This window comes from Sitophilus oryzae, unplaced genomic scaffold, assembly GCF_002938485.1.
Source record: "Sitophilus oryzae breed Bouriz unplaced genomic scaffold, Soryzae_2.0 scaffold_177_pilon_pilon, whole genome shotgun sequence".
In the NCBI taxonomy this organism is placed as follows: domain Eukaryota; kingdom Metazoa; phylum Arthropoda; class Insecta; order Coleoptera; family Curculionidae; genus Sitophilus; species Sitophilus oryzae.
In genome coordinates, this window is record NW_022146479.1 from 3,519,179 (window position 1) to 3,543,461 (window position 24,283).

The window sequence follows — 24,283 nt, forward strand, 5'->3', positions numbered from 1 at the left end:
TGCAATGTTGTTGACTGAAATAAAATGTCAGTGCGTATTAACACAGATTATACAGATTATAAACTTTGTTTTTTCTTTATTGTTTTTCGTGGTTCCAATTTTCGGAATCGGGCACTAGTTAGGTTACTAGTTTGCGCACGTAGCACGCCCACTTATGGCCTCTAAAACTGTGCACAGCGCCAGACCGGCACAGTTATTAGAGAGATATCGGAAAACCGAACAGGCGTTATGCAGTATTTACGCGTACCTTATCATGGTTACGATATGCGCGAGTCAATTTTTAACGCAACACCCGCTAATACCGTTACCGCCTGACGTAATTTGCGGATCAATTACACCAAGCGCTATTTCTAAATAACGTTTAAAAATTGCTTAAATGGGCATGTGCGGGTTGACAACCGGGACCGGCCGGCGAGATCTTTTATTTTAGGTTATGTTTGAATTGTTTTGAATTATTACTTTAGTTTTATTAGGTAATTTGATATTTAAGTAGCTGGGATTAGTTTTAATTAAATAAATATGGCCCAAAATATGGATTCCACCTCTTCCAATACTAAAGAACTTATAAAGAAGCTTAAGTTTACAGCAGATGACGACTTAGCCCTTCTAAGAGAATTTGTTACTTGTTGCCCTAAATCAACTGACAGACGTTGAACAATAAAGCACTGGAAATAAGCACTTTAGCCCTTTAGTTTTAAAATACCTAGTAAACAAAACAATTTCAAAGTTTTAAATTCAAAGGTAGGTTAAGTTTAAATAGCGGACGCGACGCGAACAGAATTCTGTCCGACCCGATAACTATAAATGAAGAGAGAAGAGAGTTAATACCACCTCACGCAAAGGAAATAACACCTGGCCTTATTAACGTCCATGCACGCTATTCGGTTTAGCGATATTTCTCTATTACTCTGTATATTGTTATTTTACGCGAGTTTATTTTTGCGCACAGGAAATTTTACTCGTTTGCACATCGTCATAAAAAACAATTTTTGTACCACGAATTACGGACAAGATTTTTATCTGTATACTTATAGGATACCTAATCTGTGGTATTAATACAAATAATATTGGCTCCTTTGTTGATTTTACAGGGAAGTCGTAAATAGTTTTTTTTAAGTCTGCCTACGGTAACTACACGTGCCAAATTTGAACAATGTTGGACCTAGGTCGATTTTTACTGATTTAAGAAAAACTGCTGCTATTTTTATATTTTATAACTGAACACGTATTAAGGATATGTTACACATTAAATTTGTATTATTGCAACGCTATTTAAAAGTTAAGTTTTTAAGTTAGCAGTTAAAAGCAATAAATAAATATCTATTATATAACCAGAGTTTATCAAAAATAAATATAGGTATACTTTTTCATATTAGTTCGTGATTAGAAATTGCGCTGTATTGTATTTATGAATATTAGAATAGTGTGTGTTCTTTTTGTGGGGGCATCACTTTGGTTATGATGAAAAGAATTGTAGTAAAATGCAGAAACAATTCGAACAATAATTGTAGTTTAAGTTTGTTCAGATCTCCAGCGGATGTACCCAGGTACCGTATAACATTGCTAGGTTTAACAACGGTTTAACATAAAATTATTATAAGGTATTATACAATATGATCGAATAAAAAAGGCGTCAGCGATGGCTATTAATTAAAGAAGGTCGCTGTGATTTTATATGTAAAATTGTATGGTGAATGTCATCAATCGTCATTTCCAAACCAACTGGGCGCCATTTTTTTTTCGATCATATGGTATATAGACTCATTAGCAAAATACGTGCCGGTAGTAGAGGTTACGTTGTAAATAACAAAGGTTTTAATTGATAACTAGAACTATAAATACCTCTACAGCGCTTTTAGATGGAGCGGACCGTACGCGCGGATGTTTTTTCAATATAGCTCATCCGGACGGAGTATACGAGAAGTGTCTAGTCCCAGCCGTCAACTATTAAGCTTGACCAATCAGGTTGGTTAGCGTGGTTATTTGGAGTGTGTTAATTCATTTGTGTTTGTCAAAAACTCTAACGTGATTGGTCGGGCTTAACAGTTGCCTGCTAGGGCTAGACACAAGTGAGTATATGCGACTCATGTGAAATCGTACATATAATCTCATGGTACTTGCACGAAGTCGCGGACGGTCCGTCGCGGACGCTCCGCTCCATCTGGAAACGCTGTAAAAAATACATCATCCAATTATTATCTTAATTAATAAATTAAAATTTATAGGATTTTGGCATATCTTTTGCATTTTTTTATTGAATGCATTTCTTTTAGAGTTTAAGATAAATTATCTTAAATATAAATACTACATAAAATACTAAGAGTATATTATATTATAAGAGTAGTATATTATAAAAAAAAAATATTACTGAAACATTACTTTTTTGAGAATAATTTGCATTTTTTAGATTTCTTTTGTATAAAGAAAATATGCAATACATTTTCGATAAATGTCTACCTTCAATAATTATTAGTCCTAGTTTTTTGATAATTACAAATATTTTCTAGATAATTACTGAATGCGCTGTTACTTTGATTTCCGATGGAGCACCTGGTATATTTATTTTAATTATTTCATTTACCAAACATTACCCCCAGTTCAATTTATATCCTCATTTACTTTCAATATAAAAACATCTTGTTAATTTTAAATAAAAATAAACTTCTTACATCCAATTTTAACACCATAACCGTTTGTTACCAACTTCAGGAAAGTTATGCTCTATGCCCCTTTTGCCTGTTATCACGAAAAACTCCAAAGAACAACTTTGCTTAATTAAAAAAGATACAGATGTATGGCAAAAAGGGGGCGCGCTTCCCTTATTTAATAATTATTTTGCTCTTTATATACCGTGAGGAGGTGCAATTAAAGGGGCCCTCTAGGACGCCATTTTGGCAGTTCTGGGCTCGATTTAGGGCCGAATTAAGAAAATTGCAAGGGCTCTGCCCCTTCTAATGCCCTTTTCGATTCGTGTTTGCTGAAAATTACGAGCAGAAATTGACGGTCCGCTTCGCATTTTAACAAGATTCATATAATCATCAGTTAGGGAATATTGAATAAGATGGCTGAAGAAAATAAGTGGATAATTCTGAAATAGGACTTCTTAGACTGATATTGTCATTAATTACGAAATTTTAACCGCAAAATTTCTGTCATATGTATTGCGACCGATTTTCAAGTGTGTACTAATATACAGGGTGGTCCGAATTGTATTCCGGAAACTTCGGCAGCATATTCTACAGATAAAAATAATTAAAAAAGTTTGTATAAATGTATGTCCTAAAATGCTTAGTTTCGGAGATACAGGGTGTAGAAGTTTCACTTTTATTTCGATTCTTTCCAAATAATTTCTGAAGTAACGTAAATATTTGGCTGAAAATTGGTGTCTGGGAGTATTTTGACATGAGAAATTTGATTTTGATGTCAGCATGACTCCTACTAGTAGAGGGCGCCACCTACATATTTTTTAACTGGTTTGAAGAGTAACAACTTTTCGTTCGAGCCTGTATAAAACTACTGAGTAAAAAAATATACATTTACGACGTTTTTTACGCGAAAAAGGTGTCTTGGTAAAAATCGCTGCGAGTAATGGTTTTCGAGATATTTCAAATAGAAATTATTAATATCTGTCATCATTGACATAAATTAAACATGTTGACTAAATAGTTATTAGACTGAAATCATAAATTTGAATTGTTTTTGTGCCAAAAGTTTTTTTTGTGCCAGAAACGGTTTTTTCATCATTTTTTGCAGAAAAATTTATGATTAATTTAAAAAAATAAAAATTTTCCAAATTTATTATTTCAGTGAAATAACTATCTACTCAACGTGTTTATTTTTCGTCAATAATGACATGTATTGACTATTTCCATTTTAAATATCTTAAGAACGGTTGTTCGTAGCGATTTTTACAAAGATATATTTTTTACGTAAAAAGTCACAGAGATGTATATTTTTTCGCTCGGTAGTTTTATACAGGTACGTACAAAGAGTTATTACGCTTCAAAACAGTTAAAACACATGAAGGCTCTCTACTAAAATTTCTCATGTCAAAAAACTCCCAGACACCAATTTTCATCCAAATATTGACGTTACTTCAGAAATTATTTAGAAAAAATCGAAATAAAAATGAAACTTCTACACCCTGTATCTCTGAAACTAAGCATTTTAGGACATACATTTATAGGAACTTTTTTACTTATTTTTATCTGTAGAATATGCTGCCGAAGTTTCCGGAATACAATTCGGACCACCCTGTATATCCTAAATTTACTGAGCTTATACTGGGCGTTTCAAAAAACATGTGCCATGTCTCGTAGGGAGATTCCTCACGTAAAAATAAGATTTATTTTTCATATCAATATAGGTCCGATTCTGCTTTGTTTCGTAGCTACAGGGTGGTAAAGTCTTAATGTTTTTTAGATTTATTATAATTTTCTTCCAAGTACTTTTAGCGTATCAACTCAAATTTTGAGGATAAAAGTTACTATAAATGCGACATATTTTTAAGCTAAAAAAGTGTCGGCATATTCACCAGGGACGTTCATATGGGTCGGATAAATGGAATATTTTTCTAAAAAATGCATGTACGCCACTGACATTTTTTCTCTTGTTAGCGAAATGGTGTAAGCAGTTTAATGCCGATTAAAAGTTGTATCTTGATATTTTGTCGATTTTGGCCTCTTTGATGAGATAAACGGAATTTTATTAATTTTCCTTGATCCAGGTCTAATAGCAACCTTTAATAAAATTTAAAGTGCTCATTGATTCCTCATCAACAAATATTAAAATTCTATAAACATATGTATACGAAAATGCATAGTTTTAGAGTTACAGGATGTTAAAACTTTTTAAAATTAGGTTTTTTAATTATCTTAAATACAAATATTTTTTTTATTTGAAATTTTTGTAAGTTGCACTAATAGTAATTATATTTATTAATAAATTAGGTAAAATATACATATAATTTATAAATTTTAATATATTAATATAATTAAAATAATATATTTTAGTTTTATTAATTTTGATTAATAAAATTACTAGTAGTGGGAACTATCGAATGAATACTATCGAAACATTCGATAGTTGCAATTCATTCGAATAATTCGATAGCTAGTAAAAAAACATTCGTTGAAAACTATTCGAATAAAAATTATCGAATAGATGCGTCATCTGCCTTGAAATATTGTATTCTAGTAATTCGGCAGCAAAAACCATTCATTTATAAAATTCATTCATTTATGAAATTCGTTTATTCGTTAGGATCGATTATAATAAAATATTAACTGGATTTTAGTTTTCGCCCGGCGACGTAGATTTCTTACCGAGAAACCCGACAGCGGTCGGTGGCAATGCTATGAAAGAAGCCGGCATCTTTGATTTTTTGCGGAGTCAAATAAAGATAAGGACACATTATTTTTTTTTATTGAGGTGCTAGTATTTACACAGAAAATACATTATGAAGGGCGCTGTTGCCATATATTCGTATTAGTTGGTATTAGCAAAGAATATTATTCTTTAGCATTAGTTAGTTAGGGATAGTATGTCTACATATGTTTTGCATTTTTTTATTAATATTCTGTTGTTACACTGCAATAATACTTTTTATTTTGGATGTAGAAAAATGATTTTTAATGTTTTTAAGCAAAGACTGGTTTTATAAATAATAATAACAGTTAAAATTTGTTATACCTATTAACAACAAAATTTAAAATCATTTAATAATATAAACATTTTTTTAAGTAGTAGCAAAAATAAACAACAAATAGAAGTCAAAAGTATTTATATTAGATCCTATTTAAAAATAATATAGTCTCTAAATGGCAACGTTGGTTTATTAAATAATAATAATTACAGAAATAATTTGTTATATTAACAACAAATTTTAAAATCATGAAATATAAACATTTATTAATTTTCTAAGCATGCAGTGTAATGGAAGGAAAATATAAATAAAAAATTAGAAATCAAAATTATTTATACTACTTTTTATTACTTTATATTACTATTTAAAAATAATATTTACTTTTACTGGTATTTACTTTAAAAAATAAATGAAATATTTCTTCGCAAAAAACTACATGTAAGTGAATTAGCATAAACAAAATACAAACATTGTTAACTTTTTTTTAAAATTGACACGTGTAAAACTTTCAATTTAATTTTATCACCCCAAAATTTGAGTTCGATAACCTTTTACTTAACCACATTACTTAAATATGATTATTAAGTTCAACTAATTCATATTATTAAAACATATAAAATACAAATATGTATTTTTAAAATTCATCTCATCTCTCTTAAAAATTGCTACTTCTCAAAATTTCCCATTAAAAAAATGCAATCTAACCTAACCATAATATACCATATAAAATTAAATAATTGAAAGATCGGGCTACGGAAAATCACACAAATTTTCGGAAAAATTTTGACCACTTCGCACACAATCGTCAATTAAAAAAAACTACTATTTTAGTATTTTAAATATTTTAATAAACGCAAAAATAGCATAGTATTTACAAGGCGAAGTTATAAAAATTTGGAAAAACTAATAGTGCACTGACGCACACAAAAATCAAACGAATACTAAATTTCATTTATCAAAAGCATTCGATAGTCGTGGCTCGTGGCGCAACGATAACCATTTAGTCGCACGGCGAGGTTGTCACCTATGCTTTAGTATACAAATGAATGAATATTTTATTCGAATAAAACTATTCGATAGTTGAAATCATTCATTCAGGAACCATTCGATAGTCTAATTCATTCGATAGTTCTCATCGCTAAAAATTACGTTTCATCAAGGAGGCCGAATTCCACAAAATACCAAGAGATAACTTTTAATTGGCATTAATGTGATTTTTTTTATGGGAAATCAATTTCAATATCAAAAGAAAAAGTTAGTAACGTATAGGTTTTTTTTTGGAAAAATATTCCAGTGATAACCCATATGCACGTGTCTGATAAATTTCTCGACACTTTTTTAGTATTAAAATATGTAGCAGTTATAGTAATTTTTACCCTCAAAATTTTATTCGAATCACTAAAAGTACTTGGAAGAAAATTATAATAAATCGAAAGATTATTAAGACTTTAACACCCTGTAGCTACGAAACAAAGCAGAATCGGACCTATGTTTATATGAATCCTGAATTTTGTTGTTTGGTTGTTCCGAGATGAACCAAAACCGACAAAAGTTTTCCGTTCTCAAAGTGTTTCCAAAAAGATGGTGACAAACTATAAAGCGGGTCATATAGCAACAATTCATCTGGAACATCAAAGAACAGTTATTGCTAATTGGTACATATTTATTTGTTTGCCGGAAGTAAATGCTGATTTTCGAAAAAACAACCCTCAGCCACGAATGATCCTCCCCCGAGCAATTTCCCACATAGCTCGAGTTTTTAAAGGAAGATGATATCGAATTGTTGAACTATCCTCCATGCAGTCCCGTCTAAGTAATAACGTCTTCTTTACTTTTCCAAATATTAAGAATGCACTGTGTGGTCAAAGGTTCCAGTCCACAGAAGATGCAGTCAGCGTCTTCGAAAACGCAATTTTGAAGGTACCAACAAGCGAGTGGAATAACTGCTTTCAGAATTGGTTTCAACGGATGCAAAAATGCATTTTTCTTCTTGGACAATACTTCAAAAATCAATAGTGCTTAAAAGTAATCTCCTGTTTTTTTTTTCTACACCTATATGCAAAATATAAAAGACGACACTGTTACTCATTATATTAATTGAAGTTAATTTTATAATGATAACCTGTAATGCTTATAAACTTTAATCAGATATATGTATGTCTATATTAGAATCACATATGTAGAAAGAACAATGACCATAGATTCTATACTTGATATAATAATTACATTCCATTTCAAATCACTTGCTATCATAACTTTAATGGTATTGGCAATCGACGTATAACAAACAGAATGTAATAAATTATTCATTTTTGTAATCATGTCATGTTATATATAGCTATTTCCGGCATTACAGTAAAAATATGATATATTATTTTTATTTAAACAAAGTTGATAATCTTTTCAGTAATAATTTTACTTTCGCATAAAATTAAATACAACATTATTTTAGTAATCTATAAAGCAAAAATTCTTCTTGCTAATTAAATTTTATATTGTTTTATATCAGATAAAATATAAAATGTTTTAATAAACTTCATTACAGAAAACTCGTACACTTTTCAATCTACCTGTTGTATTGTATTCTCCTTCATTTTAATTAAAAAAAAAAACAAATTTTTGTAATTATGCAGGAAGTTTAGCTTATTACATTCTTTTTATTAGACTCATAATAGTATATTTAGTTTCACGAAGTTTTATGAAGAAAGATTTATTAATAAGTGTTTTTTTTAATTGTTTTAGGAGGTATAATAAAATCGAATATGGAGTCTTATAGCGTGTAGTCGAAAACAAAAATTTTAATAAAAACATCATTAATCTTGCTTATAATCTGGTTTACCTGTTATCACGTTAATTTTTGGTATAGGAATTTTAGTAATAAAAAATAAATTTAGATTTTTTTTATAGAATTGTACAGGGTGGGTCAAATTGGACGCTTTTAAAGGGAAACATCCTTTTCTATAGGAGATAGACGAAAACTAATGTCGGTGTCTGGAGCTCATTTTTATCAAAAATATGATAGTGAAAACCGCACGATATCTGTTACCGTTTATGAGTTACGGGGTGTTTTTCAAAAATGTGCACTTTTAACAAATCGCTGTAACTTATTTGCTATGGAAAATTTTGTATTTTTATGAAAACATTTCCAAAGCACCTTTTTACGTAGAATTTAATGGTTTAAGTATATATATTTTTTTAATTAATAATTTAAGAATTATCAACAGAAAATTTGATTTTTTATATGGGACACCCTGTATATTATTATTATTGAAAAGAATTTAAAATTACCTTTCCAAAAATATACATACTAGATATTTTGCTTGACTCCTCTTCGAGATATAGAGTTTTTAAAAATTCGCCCACTTTGAATAAGTAGGCTTTGAACCGCGCTGGTTGTAATACAAATAAATTGTAGCTGTGAGCAGCAATTAAAACGAAAATAATATTTGCAATGAGAGATTATTTAGAAAGATACCCTTTTAGAGTAAGATACCTCTAAAAGCATAACCGCTAAGTATTTCTAATTCTTGTCTAGATTATACAGGCAATTTAAATAAGAACCTTTCGCAAAGATAAAAATCGCAAAGATAGGCACTAAGTCCGGCGGCCTCGGCGGCCAATGGCTGGGATCTTGGTTAGCTAATCAATTATTCTCGAAATTGCCTGCAAAAGTTAGCTGATAACTTCAGCGTTCTGAGGCGGTGCCTTATCTTGCTGGAAAAATATGTTTTTGAGTTCCGTTAGGGGCAGATCATCAATAAGGCGTCCAAAGCCTACTAGTTAAAAGTGGCGAACTCTTAAAAATTCTGTATTTCGAAAGGGATTATAACAAAATATCAAGTGTGCTATATTTTTGGAAAGGTAATTTTAAGTTCTTTTCATTTAATTAAAAATATACAGGGCATCCCAAATAAAAAATCAATTTTTCTGTTGATAACTCTTTTTCTGTTGATAATAAAAAAATAGATCGTTATTTCCAAGCCAACTGGATGCTTTTTTTTCGATAATACGGTATATACTTAGTTTGATCTCAGCGATCGTTCAAAGTCGTGTCATATAGTGCCGAACTTTCTTTTTCACTTGACAACCAGATGGTTTTTTGATTGTAGATATGCATTGTATATGTTTTTAATGGGATGGGTCATATCATTTCCTCTCGATGATCTTGAGATTTAATCTGTCCATATCAACGAAAATAATTAAACCACTTGTTATTCGAAAATTCATTTAACCCCCTACCACTATTTCGACCACGCGCTGCAGTCCAATCAACGCCTTAACCCCCTCTCATCCCTACAAACCCCTTCCATTGTACCACGACGCCCTTTCGGCGTCACATCTCTCCCCTCTCCTCCGCACCAGGGTCGTCCCCGTGGGGTGGTCAAGGGTACGGACTCGATGAATATTAATTGTCATTTGCGGCTCTCAATTACGAAGATATCGGGTCGTTGGGCCGCATTTGCATACGAAAACCATTAGTTCTTATCGGCCGCGGCGTTGTTCGGGGGTTGACGGAGACGTGGCAACGTCGCTAGAACGATGTTTTCTGCATTTTTTTGGAATATTTCGTATTCTGTGAAGAGCAAAAATTCATAATTCTATGTGAAGCCCTTAAGTTTTTGTTTTAATATCACAGATACCACATAATATGTTACCTTTTTTATTATGTTTGTTTTCCTAATTAAGATTGAATAATTTGATTCAATTAGTAATAAAATTCTACAATACAGTAAATTAATTTACTTTTAACACATTGGACGCGCGTTTAGCTAACCATTTTAGCAACATCAGCAGATGAATAAAGCATAGTTTCAATTATTTCATTACTTTTATTTTGCTGTTTTAACACCGAAGTTTTCAACCCTAACTGTTGCTAATATATATGACGCATACAGGGTCCGGCAAAAGTGCGTCGGGCATATAATAAAAAACTTGGAAATTTCGTTCAAGTGCAAACTTAAAGTATGTACTAGGATGTATTTCAGGAAAATATTTTAACTTCTACAGGGTGCCTCAAAAAAGTGTGAGTGGGTAGGGATGTTTTTTTTTTTAAATGGAACACCCTGTATATTATTGCATTTTTGACTTCGTTTCGGACCACTTTACATAATCCTAAGATATGGGTTTCACTAGTTTTAGAGATATTAATAAATACATAAAAATATATATTTTCAGCCTTTCTTAAAAAAATTATTAAAAATATAATAACTGTCCTGAAATCAAAACTATATTGGGTATTTACTTTAGATGGTTTTTACTTACTTTGCTTTAAATATCGTATACTTAAATCACATAGGGTGTTCAACATTTTACGCCAAACTTTCTAAAATATAATTTTTTTTATTTTTTAAGGAAGCCAAAAATATAATAATATACAGGGTGTTCCATTAAAAAAAATCATCCCGATATACTCACACTTTTTTGAGCCACCCTGTAGTTAAAATATTTTTCTGAAATACATCCTAACATACTTCAGGTTTGCACTTAAACAAAATTCCTGCAGCATTACCGATTTTTAAATATTTTATTTTAATTAAAATATTTTAAGAAACAAAAATGAATTAATGATAAATATGTATATACAAGGTGTCCCAACAATAAGTGCAAGTATTTTAACTGGTAATATAGTTCAACCCCAGAAACACGCCTATGAGGTTTTTTTCGCGAATAAAATTTTTTAAAATTCAGAATTTTTTGAAAAATTTGTTAGAATTTTTTTTTAGTTTTTAGTTTAAAAACATAATTTCTTGATAATATTATGGCAACATGTAGTAGATTAAATTTACAACAAAGAAAATCTAGAAAAGATCCAGTGGTTCTCAAAATTTGAGCAAAAAATATTTTATTTTTTTTTGGAAATTTTCAACTTTTTTTTGACAATTTTCAACTTCGTTATTTTGGACTTATTTGAAAAATGATAAAGAGAAAATATGTTTCTTTTATCGAGGTTTACCACCCCTTAAAATACTTGCACTTATTTCTGGGACACCCAAACTTATAAAAGAAACATATTCTCTCTTTATCGTTTTTCAAATAAGTCCAAAATAACGGAGTTATTTTCCTTTGAAAATTTCCAAAAAAATGTTTTTTTGCTAAAATTTTGAGAACCACTGGATCTTTACTGGATTTTCTTTCTTGTAAATTTAATCTAATACCTATGTTGCCATATTATCAAGAAATTATATTTTTTAACTAAAAACTAAAAAAGTTTCCAAAACATTTTTCAAAAAATTTCGAATTTTCATTTTTTTTGCGAAATAAACCTCATAGGCATGTTTCTGGGGTTGAACTATACTACCAGTTAAAATACTTGCACTTATTTCTGGGACACCCTGTATAATAATAATAATATAAATGTTATTATTTATATCAATAAAGTTCACCTACTTAAATAAATGAGTAAATGTGCAACTTGACATTATTTACAGCACAGCTGCCATCTGTATCGCCAGCGGAAAATTTAAATTCCAGGTTAGCAATAATGTATTTAATAATCGCGCCCTCAATTATGTAACTAAAAGTTTATATGGTATCGATTATAGTTTTCTTTGCATAATTGTTTTCAATATCTGTGTAAAATATACATGGTTTTGCTAACACCAAATTAATAAGAAGCAGCCAATCCTGCGGTCACCCAAACCGACCCTTGCAAATCCTCCAGATAATGATCGGTGTGCTGGAAACATCTCCGCAAGCCGTACTCGTCGTCTCCGCCATATTAGCGTCCTTTAAATTTGTGATTTAATTAGAGCGAATGGCGTCGGCCGGGGAAGCCCCGAGCCCTAATGGCTTAGTTAAGACACTAATAAATCCGATTAGGCGACAGTTTCATTTCGGGGTATTAGTCGAACGGACTCGCCAAGAAATTTCACAGGGAAGTGTCCATCATAAACGGCGAAATTGTGAAACGTATTTGGAGAGATTTGCGGTATTTTGAGGGAGCGTGGTCGTAAAAGATTTATGAGAGGATATAGGGTCATAATATTTTAGTGCTCGCAGATTTTAAATGTTCAGAAATTTAAGTGAGAAGGCACATACATCAGAATACTTTTTTATATTCAAAAATAATAATTTCTACGTAATGAGAATCTCTGGAATTAGCTAAACATGTAGAATGTAGAATGAGTAAGACGGGAATAAATCAGCGCAATCTTAAAGATCTAGTGTGTCGCCCTTATAGCTGATTATACAGTCTATAACTCATCATATATGGGGATCTTCCTGTTCTCTGGGAGACAGGATATTTCCTCCTCTGAAAACAAATGTTTATTCTGCGAGAAGTGGGCATCTACCTCCTACGAGAGTATACACCCTTCCAAGGTTGGAGTTTCGCCCTCCGTACTCTTCACAGTCGAGGAGCTTGTCTCCGGCTGAGGTACCCGTGAGGCAGTGACTGGAGGTCTGGAGGATCTATCTCCATTTTTTCCATCTCTTTAACTTGGTCTCTCTTTACATAAACATGATACCTACTTAAACATGATACCGGTTTTGTCCCGAATCTATAATAGACGATATCGTCTATTATAGATTCGAGAATAGAGAATAGAGAAAGGGGGATATATATCTCCTTTTTTCTATTGCTTCCTTAGATTTGAGGTTAATTACACAGGGGTTAGTCGGTCCACTCCTACAGGACCCCGCATGTAGAAGAAGGGAGACGAGAATACAATGGGTTGCCCCCTGGTGCCCAAAGTTGAGACCAGTAAACGCTAGTCTTCTATCTAGCCACGCATCCTTGACCACGCTTGACCTGTTCCCGTCATCATAGGATTTAGGATTTTGATGAGGTTGTCTTCTCTTGAGGTTGTCTTCTCTTTATACATGACCACAGACAGTAGAGGGTCCATATGACAAATAGGGTAGTCCCATTCGGCATCGTTACACGACACTACAGTAAGGGGCAAGACAATGAGATGCTCCTTAGACCCAGCCAAAGTGCTAGAGAGGATTCCTCATAGCACCTGACTAGGAGCTTCCCTGTTCCACTAACAAAAAGGTCTCGCATCTCCTAGAGGAAGTAGCTAAACATCAAACATTACGTATAAGAACCAATGTAACTATTTTTGTATAAATAATTACCGATTATATAAATCTCATAGACTTTAAGAAATAAATTGGTATCAAACCAACAGTTCTTTGTATTCACTATTTTCAAAACTTGGGCTCACATTCAAATTATCCTACAGTGAATACAAAATCAAGGTTCCTCAACCGCAGGAATCTGCACACAATATACACCCTTTAGTTTATTCTACAGTGGATACTAAACCAAGGTTCCCCAACCACAGGAATCTGTACACCATCTACAACCTTCAGTAAATCCTACAGTGGATACTAAATTTTAGAAGCACGGATCCTCATCTGCAGGAATCTGTTCGCTTAGCTATATTTATAATGTCTTATCCGATAATTGCATGCATGAAGTGTAGTAAACGATAACATTTTTTTCCAGTCTCTTTACAAATAACCTATTTAATTAAAAAGAAACAGTTTTTTTGAGAATTTGTTTCAAACATATTTATTTTTATTATCTTTGGAGTATTGATTATTTGCCTACGGTAAGAAGACGTGCCGTGTATCGTCAATTAAGTGAATTTGGACGAAAGGATGTAGGCCTACGAGAGACTGAGATGTCGTTTAAAATTGAAAACAGGATTGGCCGGAATGCTAAAACAGTGATACAATGTTGAACATAGTGGTCTGTTAATCGTTGCCATACACGTCGCAGGAGTACTGGGGCTTTAAATAATACTAATTATCGCGAAAAAAAAATCCCAGGACTTTGATAAAAGCTGGTATTGAGACGGTTTTACAGAGATTAGTTCTCCATCTCCGAGTCATACCAAAGTTTATGACAAGAATGGTTGTCGTCTCGCCGCACACAGTGATGAGGTGTTTTGGTTTTCCCCATTTTCCCCACAGAATCTGTCTTCGCCGTTGTTTTTTAACTTCAATCTACTGAGGTGTTTGTTGAGGAGACAGTGTCTTTTTAAAAACCCCATGACAATCCGAAGATTGTTCTTACTTAAATCAAGGAAATTTGTTGATTTTTTTGTCTGGCAGCCAGAGTAAGAGTACTTTATTTTCTTTGCCTAATTTGTTGTCAGTTCTTTTTTAGGCATTATTTGACAAACTTTAAATTGATAGTTACTGAATAGTACCAAAGGGTCCAACCCCAACTGTATTCTTCAGCAAAATTCGTGCAAAACTATGACAAATTCCCAAAGAATGATTATGAGAAAATGTAAATCAGAAACAGAAAAATTGTGATTTTTTTTAATTTTATATTTAAACACAAGTCACATTTTTGAAAAGAATTAAAACTTAAATATCATAATCATAAATAACATGTTGTTTTGGATAGTGTATAACGGAACGCATATTTTAATGAATTTTTTAAAACTGTATATAAATCTATCAACTTTAATTCATAAAGTCAGTTTTATAAGCTTATTATACAGGGTTAATTGAAGGGTTGTTTGTTCTTAACTTTAAAACACCCCGTGTAATATTTTCGTAAATAATTTTTCCTAAAATACTATTTTTCGATCAGAACCATATCTCCTAAGCATTTCATTTTTTGACTTATATCAACAGAAGCTTTGGTTAATTTTCAAGAGCGAAATGAACTTGCCACCAACAACCAAACCAAACCAAACCAATGAGACTGCAAATATATTGTGTTATGTTTTTCCATTCTTCTTCAAGGACCAAGCAACTTATTAAAAAGTAACGATAATTGAAAAAATTGCAAAATGTTTGTGGCAAGTTCATTTTGCTCTTAAAAATTAACCAAGGCATATGTTGACATGAGTCAAAAAACAAAATGTTCAGTAGACATGCTCCTAACCGAAAAATAATGTTTTAGGAAAATTGGCTCACAAAATTATTGCACAGGATGTTTTAAAGATAGGATAAAAACTACTCTTCGATTAACCTTGTATAATAAGTCAAATACTGAGTTTCAAGGAGATAAATCAAGGAAATAAAGCTAAAAATAAAAAAAAAATTAACATTTTAAAATTGGCCCAACATTTTTCCGTTGCGTTTTTTTGCATCTGAGTGATGATATCTCAATAACTTTATAAAATAACGAGAAAAATCAATAGACACATTTTAAAGAAAGTCGTCGCTTTTTCAGTAACATCGTTTACAACGTTGCCGATAAATTTGTAAATGGTTGCGTGGCACCACTCCTTTTACGATGTGCTTCCACGTGATGATCAGCCGATACAAGGGCACTGGGGCATTGTTCTACTCGATTTACGATTACTATAAAAAGAAAAACGGCCGCTCTACGTTTAGGAGTGAATTATTTATAGGTTATTTAATTTCTATTTCTGTTTTTTTTCTTCTCGCTTTTTTATTTTGTTTCGAGGATTAACTTGATGCATTGCTCTTTTACGTGGCTAGACTTTAATGAAAATAGACCATGAGTACTTGCTTTAGAGATATACAGAGTGAATCTTAAAAAAGGAGCAAATAATGTTTTTTTTCTAATTTTCGAATTAAAATAACTCGGTTATTTTGGACTTATTTGAAAAACGGTAAAAATAAAATATGTATCTTTTATCGAGATCTAACAGCCCTGAAAATATTTGCATTTATTTAAAACTCACTTTGTATAAACACATATAAATTGTAAAATTAAATTAAAATGTTTTTCTGAAAAAGGTTCAACAGAAACTGTTTTATCATATTTTTTTCTAGAAAATTTTAGTAGTAGTTCCAAAAAAATAGGAGTTCCAAAATGTATCATTTCAGTCAAATAACTATCTAGTCAAAAACACTAGTATTTATCTTTTTGTCAAAGATTATAATATGTATTGATAATTACATTCCAAGTATCTTGGGAATGGTTGTTCGTAGCAATTTTTACTAAGATACTTTTATGTAAAAAACGGCGGAAATGCCTATATATTTAATCAGTAGTGATATACAGATACTGACAAAAATTTATTACTCTTCAAAACAGTTAAAAAACCTGTAGGGAAGTATACAGGGTGATCCGAACTGTATTCCGGAAATTTCGGCAGCATATTCTGCATATAAAAATAAGTAAAAAGTTGGTATAAATGTTTATAGTAGTTTAGTTTCGTAGTTACAGGGTGTAGAAGTTTCATTTTTATTTCAATTTTTTCCAAATAATTTCTGAGGTAACGTCCATATTTAGATGAAAATTGGTGTCTTTTTGACATGAGAAATTTGATTATGATGTCAATGTGACTCCTATTTTTAGGGGGCGCCACTTACATTATTTGTTTTAAAAGTTTTGAAGAGTAGTAACTTGTCGTCCGTACATGCTAAAACTGCGGGATGAAAAAATATACATTTCCGAGATTTTTTACGTAAAAAATGTCTCTTGGTAAAAATCGCTACGAGCAACCGCTCAAGATATTTAGAATAGAAATAGTCAATACATCTCATTATTGACAAAAAATAAACATGTTGAGTAGATAGTTATTTCACTGAAATGATAAATTTGGGACCTTTTTATTTTTTAAATTAATCATAAATTTTTTATCGAAAAAAATATGATAAAACAGTTTCTATTGAACTTTTGGCACGAAAACATCTCAAATTTATGATTTCAATAACTATTTAGTCAACATGTTTAATTTATATCCATCACGACAGGTATTGATAATTTGGATGCCAAATATCTCGACAACCATTACTCATAGCGATTTTTACCAAGAGACCTTTTTTACGTAAAAATCGTCGTAAATGTATATACTTTTACTCAGTAGTTTTATACAGGTGCGAACGAAAAGTTATTACTCTTCAAACCAGTTAACAATATGTAGGTGGCGCCCCCTACAAGTAGGAGTCATATTGACATCAAAATCAAATTTCTCATGTCAAAGAATTCCCAGATACCAATTTTCATCTAAATATTGACGTTGCTTCAAAAATTATTTGGAAAAAATCGAAATAAAAATGAAACTTTTACACCCTGTATCTCCGAAACTAAGCATTTTAGGACATACATTTATAGGAATTTTTTAATTATTTTTATCTGCAAATTATGCTGGCAAAATTTGCGGAATACAGTTCCGACCACCCTGTATATTCTCCTGCAAGTAAGAGTCATATTGATATTGAAATCAAATTTCTCACATCAAAAAGCACTCAAACACTAATTTTCATCCAAATATCGACGTTAGTTCAGAAATTATTTGGTAAAAATTGAAATAAAAAAAATTCTACAACCTGTATCTCCGAAACGAAGCATTATAGGAGATAAATCTATACGATTTTTTTACCTACTTTTATCTGCAAAATATCCTGCCGAAATTTCTCGAATATAATTTGGACCACCCTGTATATTGGTTAATCTATTTGTCTATCTGTCTATACATGTCTGTGATGACTCTAAACTCTTTTAATATCTTTTGGTTCACTGGAATGTATTGAAATAAAACATAAATGTGAGCATGTCATACCATTTATTATATTTCCATAGTTTTATACATTAAAAAGTGGTATGAAGAGTACAAAACATATATACTCCAAACATAAATGAAATATAATATAAAATTTGAAAATCTACATTAAACAATATATTTTTTTAAATAGATTCGTATTACATTTAAAATCATTCTACCTACACATTGAGTATGGGAAGCTTAAGTTAAACATCATTTTTTTTCATTCATAATGAAAAGTTAAACTAAAATATAAATTTATATAAAAAGCCTTTTTTGGACATAAAATTTATATTATATCATATATAATTCTCTTTTCTTTTACACCATTCTTCTCTTAATAAATATCTTTCAGCTTTTCATTACTTAAGTGTTAACACCACAGACAATGTAAATATTTTTGGTACTATTATAATATAATTACTAGAATATAATGTATACTTTTATTTACAAAAAATATTTATTATATTAGCGTTTAGGTTTTTTCTCTTTACTTTTTTATTTCCATTAATACATAGATTTTTTTTATCAGTTAGGTTATATACACGTGCTATATACAGGAGATGTAAAAATAAATACAATATAGAAAGACTTGCTTGAGAGAGATTTTTTTTTCAAAAACGTTTATATAGGGTGTTTCAAAAACATGTGCCATCTCTCGTGAGAAAATTCCTCGCGTAAAAATAAGATTTATTTTTCATATATTCTGTCCGATTCTGTTTTGTTTCGTAGTAATCAATTATTACTTATTTAACATTTTGGCCATTTAATGACATTAAAAAAAATTAAACTGTTCTATTAGAATAATTGGATTAAGAGTCTATTTCACTAGTCCGAAAAAGTAGCAAAATAAGCGTTCGGTATTTAACGTTTTATGTAAAACTGTCTACGTATTTTTACACAAACGAAGAAGGAAATTAAAGATAAACGATTATACTCTATATCCGTATTGTAGCACATTTTTAGATAACTTCTTTATTTTTAAGATTTTGATGGTCAAATATCAACAAAATAAAGACAAAATTTAAAATTCCGCTACAATACGGAAATAGATTGAAGTTTTGTGATTACAATGATATATAATTTATATGTTTTTGTAACAAATTGCTAGCTATTTTATGGCAAATGCTGAATCTCTGCAAACCTTAATCAAAGCACGTGTGTTTGGAATTTTGGATGTGGCTTAACACGATAGGATCGGGCTAAGCCTTAGGCAGATTTCTGAAATATAATATATATTTCCTTCGGCCATAAACCCGCTTTACCTGACCCCTGAGAGCGACGCGATCAGTACAGCGTAATAGACTCTGAAGGCCGCTATTATATGTCAAATTTCTTTGTCAAAGATCTTTTATAAAAGATACTTTTAATCGGCATTTTAACGGTCTACACAATTTTGCTGACAAGAAAAAGTCAGTGACGCACATGTTTTTTTTTAAAATATTCTAGTGATAACCCATATATGCACGTCCCTGGTAAATATGTCGATACTTTTTTAGAGCCGCAGTTATAGTAAACTTTACACTCAAAATTTCATTCGTATCGCTTAAAACACTGACAGGAAAACTATAACAAATAAAAAAAAAATGAAGATTTTAACCCCTTGTAGCTACGAAACAAAGCAGAAGCGGACCTATGTTTATATGAAAATTAAATATTATTTTTACAAAAATCTTCCCACGAGAGATGGAACATGTTTTTTTACACTTTGTATAAAACAGAAAGTCAAAAATAGAATTAAAAAGAGAATTAATGTTGGAGTAATAAAATGCACACACTGTATATTGCCAAGGAGGTTAATGAGTTACCTCGTAGAAGATTTGTGCCTGAATTCTTGTAAGACCTGATGCTTTGGACATCTTCACTGGTATGTTCTGAAACAAAAAGAATAATTTATCATTGTTAGTACTAAATTATCATATTACAGGGTGAGTCTTAAAACAATTTTTAGGGGTGGTATATTTTAGTCCTAGAAACGAGTCTATGAGATTTTTTTTGGCAAAAAATATTGTACGTCCTCAAAAACTCTCTGTTTATAAAAAGTATTAAAAAAATCTATATATTTTTTTAACTGAAAAAAAAATCATATATTTATTTTAAAATTACCTCAAATAATAATTTTATCAACTTAGATCAGACTTTTTTATGTAAAAATTACATATTGCGTCAGTGCTGTTGAAGAATGTATCCGAAGAATGTATTTTGACTCAAATTCTGGTCATTTTATCTTAAAACTAGTGATGGGATATCTCGAGCGAAAAAAATTCGCTCGAGTACTCGATTATTGAAATAACCGACATCGCTCGATTATGAACGAGTGATGCAAGTGACGAGTTACGAGCGACGAAGGCAAGCGATCCTAGAATGAAATAAATTGAAATCCGATTTTAATATGACATACTCGATAAAAAGCCGAGCGAATTTTCTACATACGTTGCAGGTAGCAAATGTATACGACGTTATCCGTTGTGTATCTTAGTCACAAAATTTTACGACCTAAGTACATCGACAATGCCTTAAAATAAACTAAATCAAGCAAGCCATCAAGCGAATCGCTCGTCGCTTGCTACTTGCCATTCATCACCGAAAGAATATGTGCTCTGCGCACGCAACTTACTGCTTGGCGTTACGAGTACAAGCAACAAGCGATGGGCGAAAAACCGTATTTTTAAATACGAGCGATATTTTGCTCGATTCGGTAATACGATTCTTTAATCGGTTTTTCCCATCACTACTTAAAATTATGCGTCATTTTTTATAAATAATCTGGGACTATTATAATTTAAATTAAGATATTTATATGCAAAAAATATATTAAATAAGAAATTTATATACTATTTGGATCAAATTGTAATCAGGAGACTAAGACAACATATTCTGTAGATAAAAATAAGTAAAAAAGTTTGTATACATTAATGTTGCCGAATTTTTCCGATTAGTTACACAATTCTGACTACCTTGTATATTTCTTTAAAGATAATATAGTAAATAGTACCTTACCATGAAACATTCGCCTGTTGTCTGTAGTACTTTCGTCTAAAGCATCCACCAATGCAACATAAACCATAAAAAAACAGTGCGTTTGATACATTATTTTTTTTTGTGATGAACGGGACATAGGGAGTGCATGGAACAGAAAAAATACAAAAAATAAAATAAAATTGTGGATCGATAAAGCTACACAACCTAATTAGTGCTAAACAAGGTGGATACGCCTCATGTTTACTACCTAAAAATAATTATTGTTTGCTTTTTTAAGTATATTTTACAAAGTTGGTTCAGCTTGAACAAAGTTTTTTTTTCGGGTAATGAATGGACACACTTTAATTACGAGCATGATAATTAATTTTCGTGCTAGTGTATTTAGAGTTGCCTAAGTTAATTATTTTTTAGAAGAAATAAAACATTTGTTAAAAATTGAGTTAATTGGTTTATTATAAATTTTAAATTCGCATATTTTGATAATAAACTATGTATAAAATTAATATCATTAACGTGCAAAAGTTTTAAATAAGTACTCATCGATTCCTCATTCCTCTCCAAAGATATGAAAAAAAGTTCCTATAAACATGGGTATGGAAATGCATAGTTTTGGAGTTACAGGATATTAAAACTTTTTAAAATTAGTTTTTTTGTAATTATCTTAAATACCATTATTTTTTTTTATTTGAAATTGCTGTAGGTTGCACTAATAGTAATAATAACTAATGGTAATAATATTTAATAATTAATTAGGTAAAATATATAATTTATTAATTTTATTTTTATTTTAATTTTATTAATTGTGATTAATAAAATTGCGTTTATCTCATCAAAGCGGCCGAATTCGACAAAATATCAAGAGATAACTTTTAATTGGCATTAAACGGCCTACACAATTTTTATATCAAAAGAAAAAAGTCAGTGGCGCACATAATTTTTTTTTTGAAAAATATTCCAATGATAATCCATATGCACGTTCTTGATGAATTAATGGACACTTTTTAGCATTAAAATATGTAGTACTTATAGTAACTTTTGCCCTCAAAATTTCATTTGAATCATTAAAAGTACATATAATAAATCGAAACATTATTAAGACTTATTTTTACGAGAGGAATCTCCCCACGAGAGATGGCACATGTTTTTTCAAACACCCTAAATAATTTTTACATTTACTTTGTGTGTTCCTTATACCGAATACACTCTAGTAATTTTATATGTTGAAAATGAGAGAAATTTATATAAAAATACGTTCAATTAAGCTATACAAACTAATTACCGTTTAGCAAGCGAGACGGATACCTACGCTTCTTGTTTGATGGCTAAAAATAAATTGTGTTTGCTTAATTAAGTATATTTTACAAAGTTTGCTCTCGCTAGTTTTTCCAGCGTGGGCCCCATAATTAATAAAATACACTTTATTTATGACAAAAATTAATTTCCCTTGTGTATTTAAAGGAAAGGAAACATTTTAATTATTTTATAATAATGCTGTGTTTTGAGAGAAATCAAACGGCAAAATATAAAAAAAGATATTAATACAAAATAGTATACAACCAAGTAAAAAGACGTTTTGAGGATTTTTTGGTCCCCTCTGCCCCTCCAGTGAGAAGTCGTGAGATTTCTCTAGACCCCCTCCCCTCTTCCCTAATCTCACGTGAGATCTTTCAAAATTTGTATTTTGTGTAATAAATGCGTTGAGTTTATTTAAAAATCACAATTTGTTTTATTATTTTTATTAAGTTATTATTTGAGATAGTTTAGATTATAATCTAAAATAACAGTACATATACATGGGGTGCAAGGGGTATTGAAGCGATACATACAGCCTAGCTTACCCAAAAGTCAACCTCACCTTCCCGTGGTGCACCCTGTTTACACAAACGAGGCTCTGACGTCCGAGTATAGGCGGTATAACCTTATACAACCCTCAGACCTACCATCTTCTGGGGAAAAAAGAGTAATAAAATACACCTAGCCGGCCGAGAACGTAGCACAAGGGAACTATCGTCGCAGTCCTCACTGTGCCATAGCCATCCCGTGCTACAGTTGCAGCCAAAACTGTGCGGCAGCGTAACCGCCACAGTTAAACCTTTTCACGCAGCTTACACACAGCAATGATGGAACATTCGAGTGGGACAAAATTATCGTCCGGAGGTAAAATACCCCCTCAATCGGATCTCCGGGAGGGGGTGCCTACTCGAGCGTATCATCAGAGAAACAAAAAACATCAATGTTTCACGTTCGCGGCGTGGAACGTCCGCACTCTACTGGAAAAATAACAGTAATAACATTAAATAATACTTAAATAGGAACTACTAAAATTCATAGCGAACATTCATTCAGTTCATGGAGACTAGTGCACGGTCTCAAGAGTTACTGTTTGTACGAGGCTGGGCTGAGAAATAATCGGCCTCGGCAAGAGTTGGCTGCGCTAGGAACAAATGCAATTGTTTTTTCTAAAAACTATCTTTCAAGTAACTTCTGTCAAGTTTTCAGCGAGCTGCGTCACTTAGTTTGTACTTGACAGTGATTGAAGGCGAACAGATTTTGCATTTTTACAAAAATGAATAAAATCGAATATCGCGCAATTATTAGATTCTTGTTTTTAAAAAAGAAAACGAACGATGAGATCAAAATCAAACTGAATGATGTGTATGTGGAAAAATAAAATATTGGACTGCCGAATTTAAACGCGGTCGTACGATAATTTTTGATGATGAGCGTCCAGGCCGTCCAAGAGAGGTCACCACACCAGAAGTAGTCGATAAAATCCATTGTATTTGACGATCGACGGGTAAGAGTGTGCGAGATTGCTGGGGCTGTTGGCATGTCACGTGAACGAGTGGAGAATATATTGCACGAATATTTGGGAATGAGGAAGCTCGCTGACAGATGGGTGCCATTTGCTCAATGCCGGCAACAAGCGAAACCGTGTGACAAATTCAAAGGAGTGTTTGGCAATGTTTAACCACAATAATAAGGACTTATTGCGCCATTTTGTAACCGTGGATGAAACTTGGATCCATCACAATACGCCAGAGACAAAGGAACAGTCAAAGCAGTGGGTTTCTCAGGGCGAGTCAAAGCCAAAGAAAGCCAAGGTGGGTCTGTCTGCCAACAAGGTCACAGCCATAGTTTTTTGGGATCGCACGGTATTATTCATATCGATTACCGGGAAAAGGGCAAAACGATCACTGGCAAATATTACTCAAAGCTGTTTGAAGCA

General features: G+C 31.5%; 1 protein-coding gene across 2 annotated transcripts in view; it reads right to left on the reverse strand.

Annotated features, from left to right (window-relative positions):
- Window positions 1-19,449: 19,449 nt before the first annotated feature.
- LOC115882208 (limbic system-associated membrane protein-like) overlaps window positions 19,450-24,283 on the reverse strand; it is a 247,558-nt gene continuing 242,724 nt past the window's right edge. Inside the window, exons 10-11 of one of the 2 annotated variants that reach the window (XM_030900111.1) lie at window positions 21,073-21,108; window positions 19,450-19,946 (exon numbers count right to left, since the gene is read on the reverse strand). In XM_030900111.1, the coding sequence (XP_030755971.1) occupies window positions 19,822-19,946; window positions 21,073-21,108 (161 nt within the window). In that variant the 3' untranslated portion in view covers window positions 19,450-19,821. The remainder of the gene's footprint in view (window positions 19,947-21,072; window positions 21,109-24,283) is intronic. The other variant, XM_030900112.1, reaches the window with a different exon arrangement.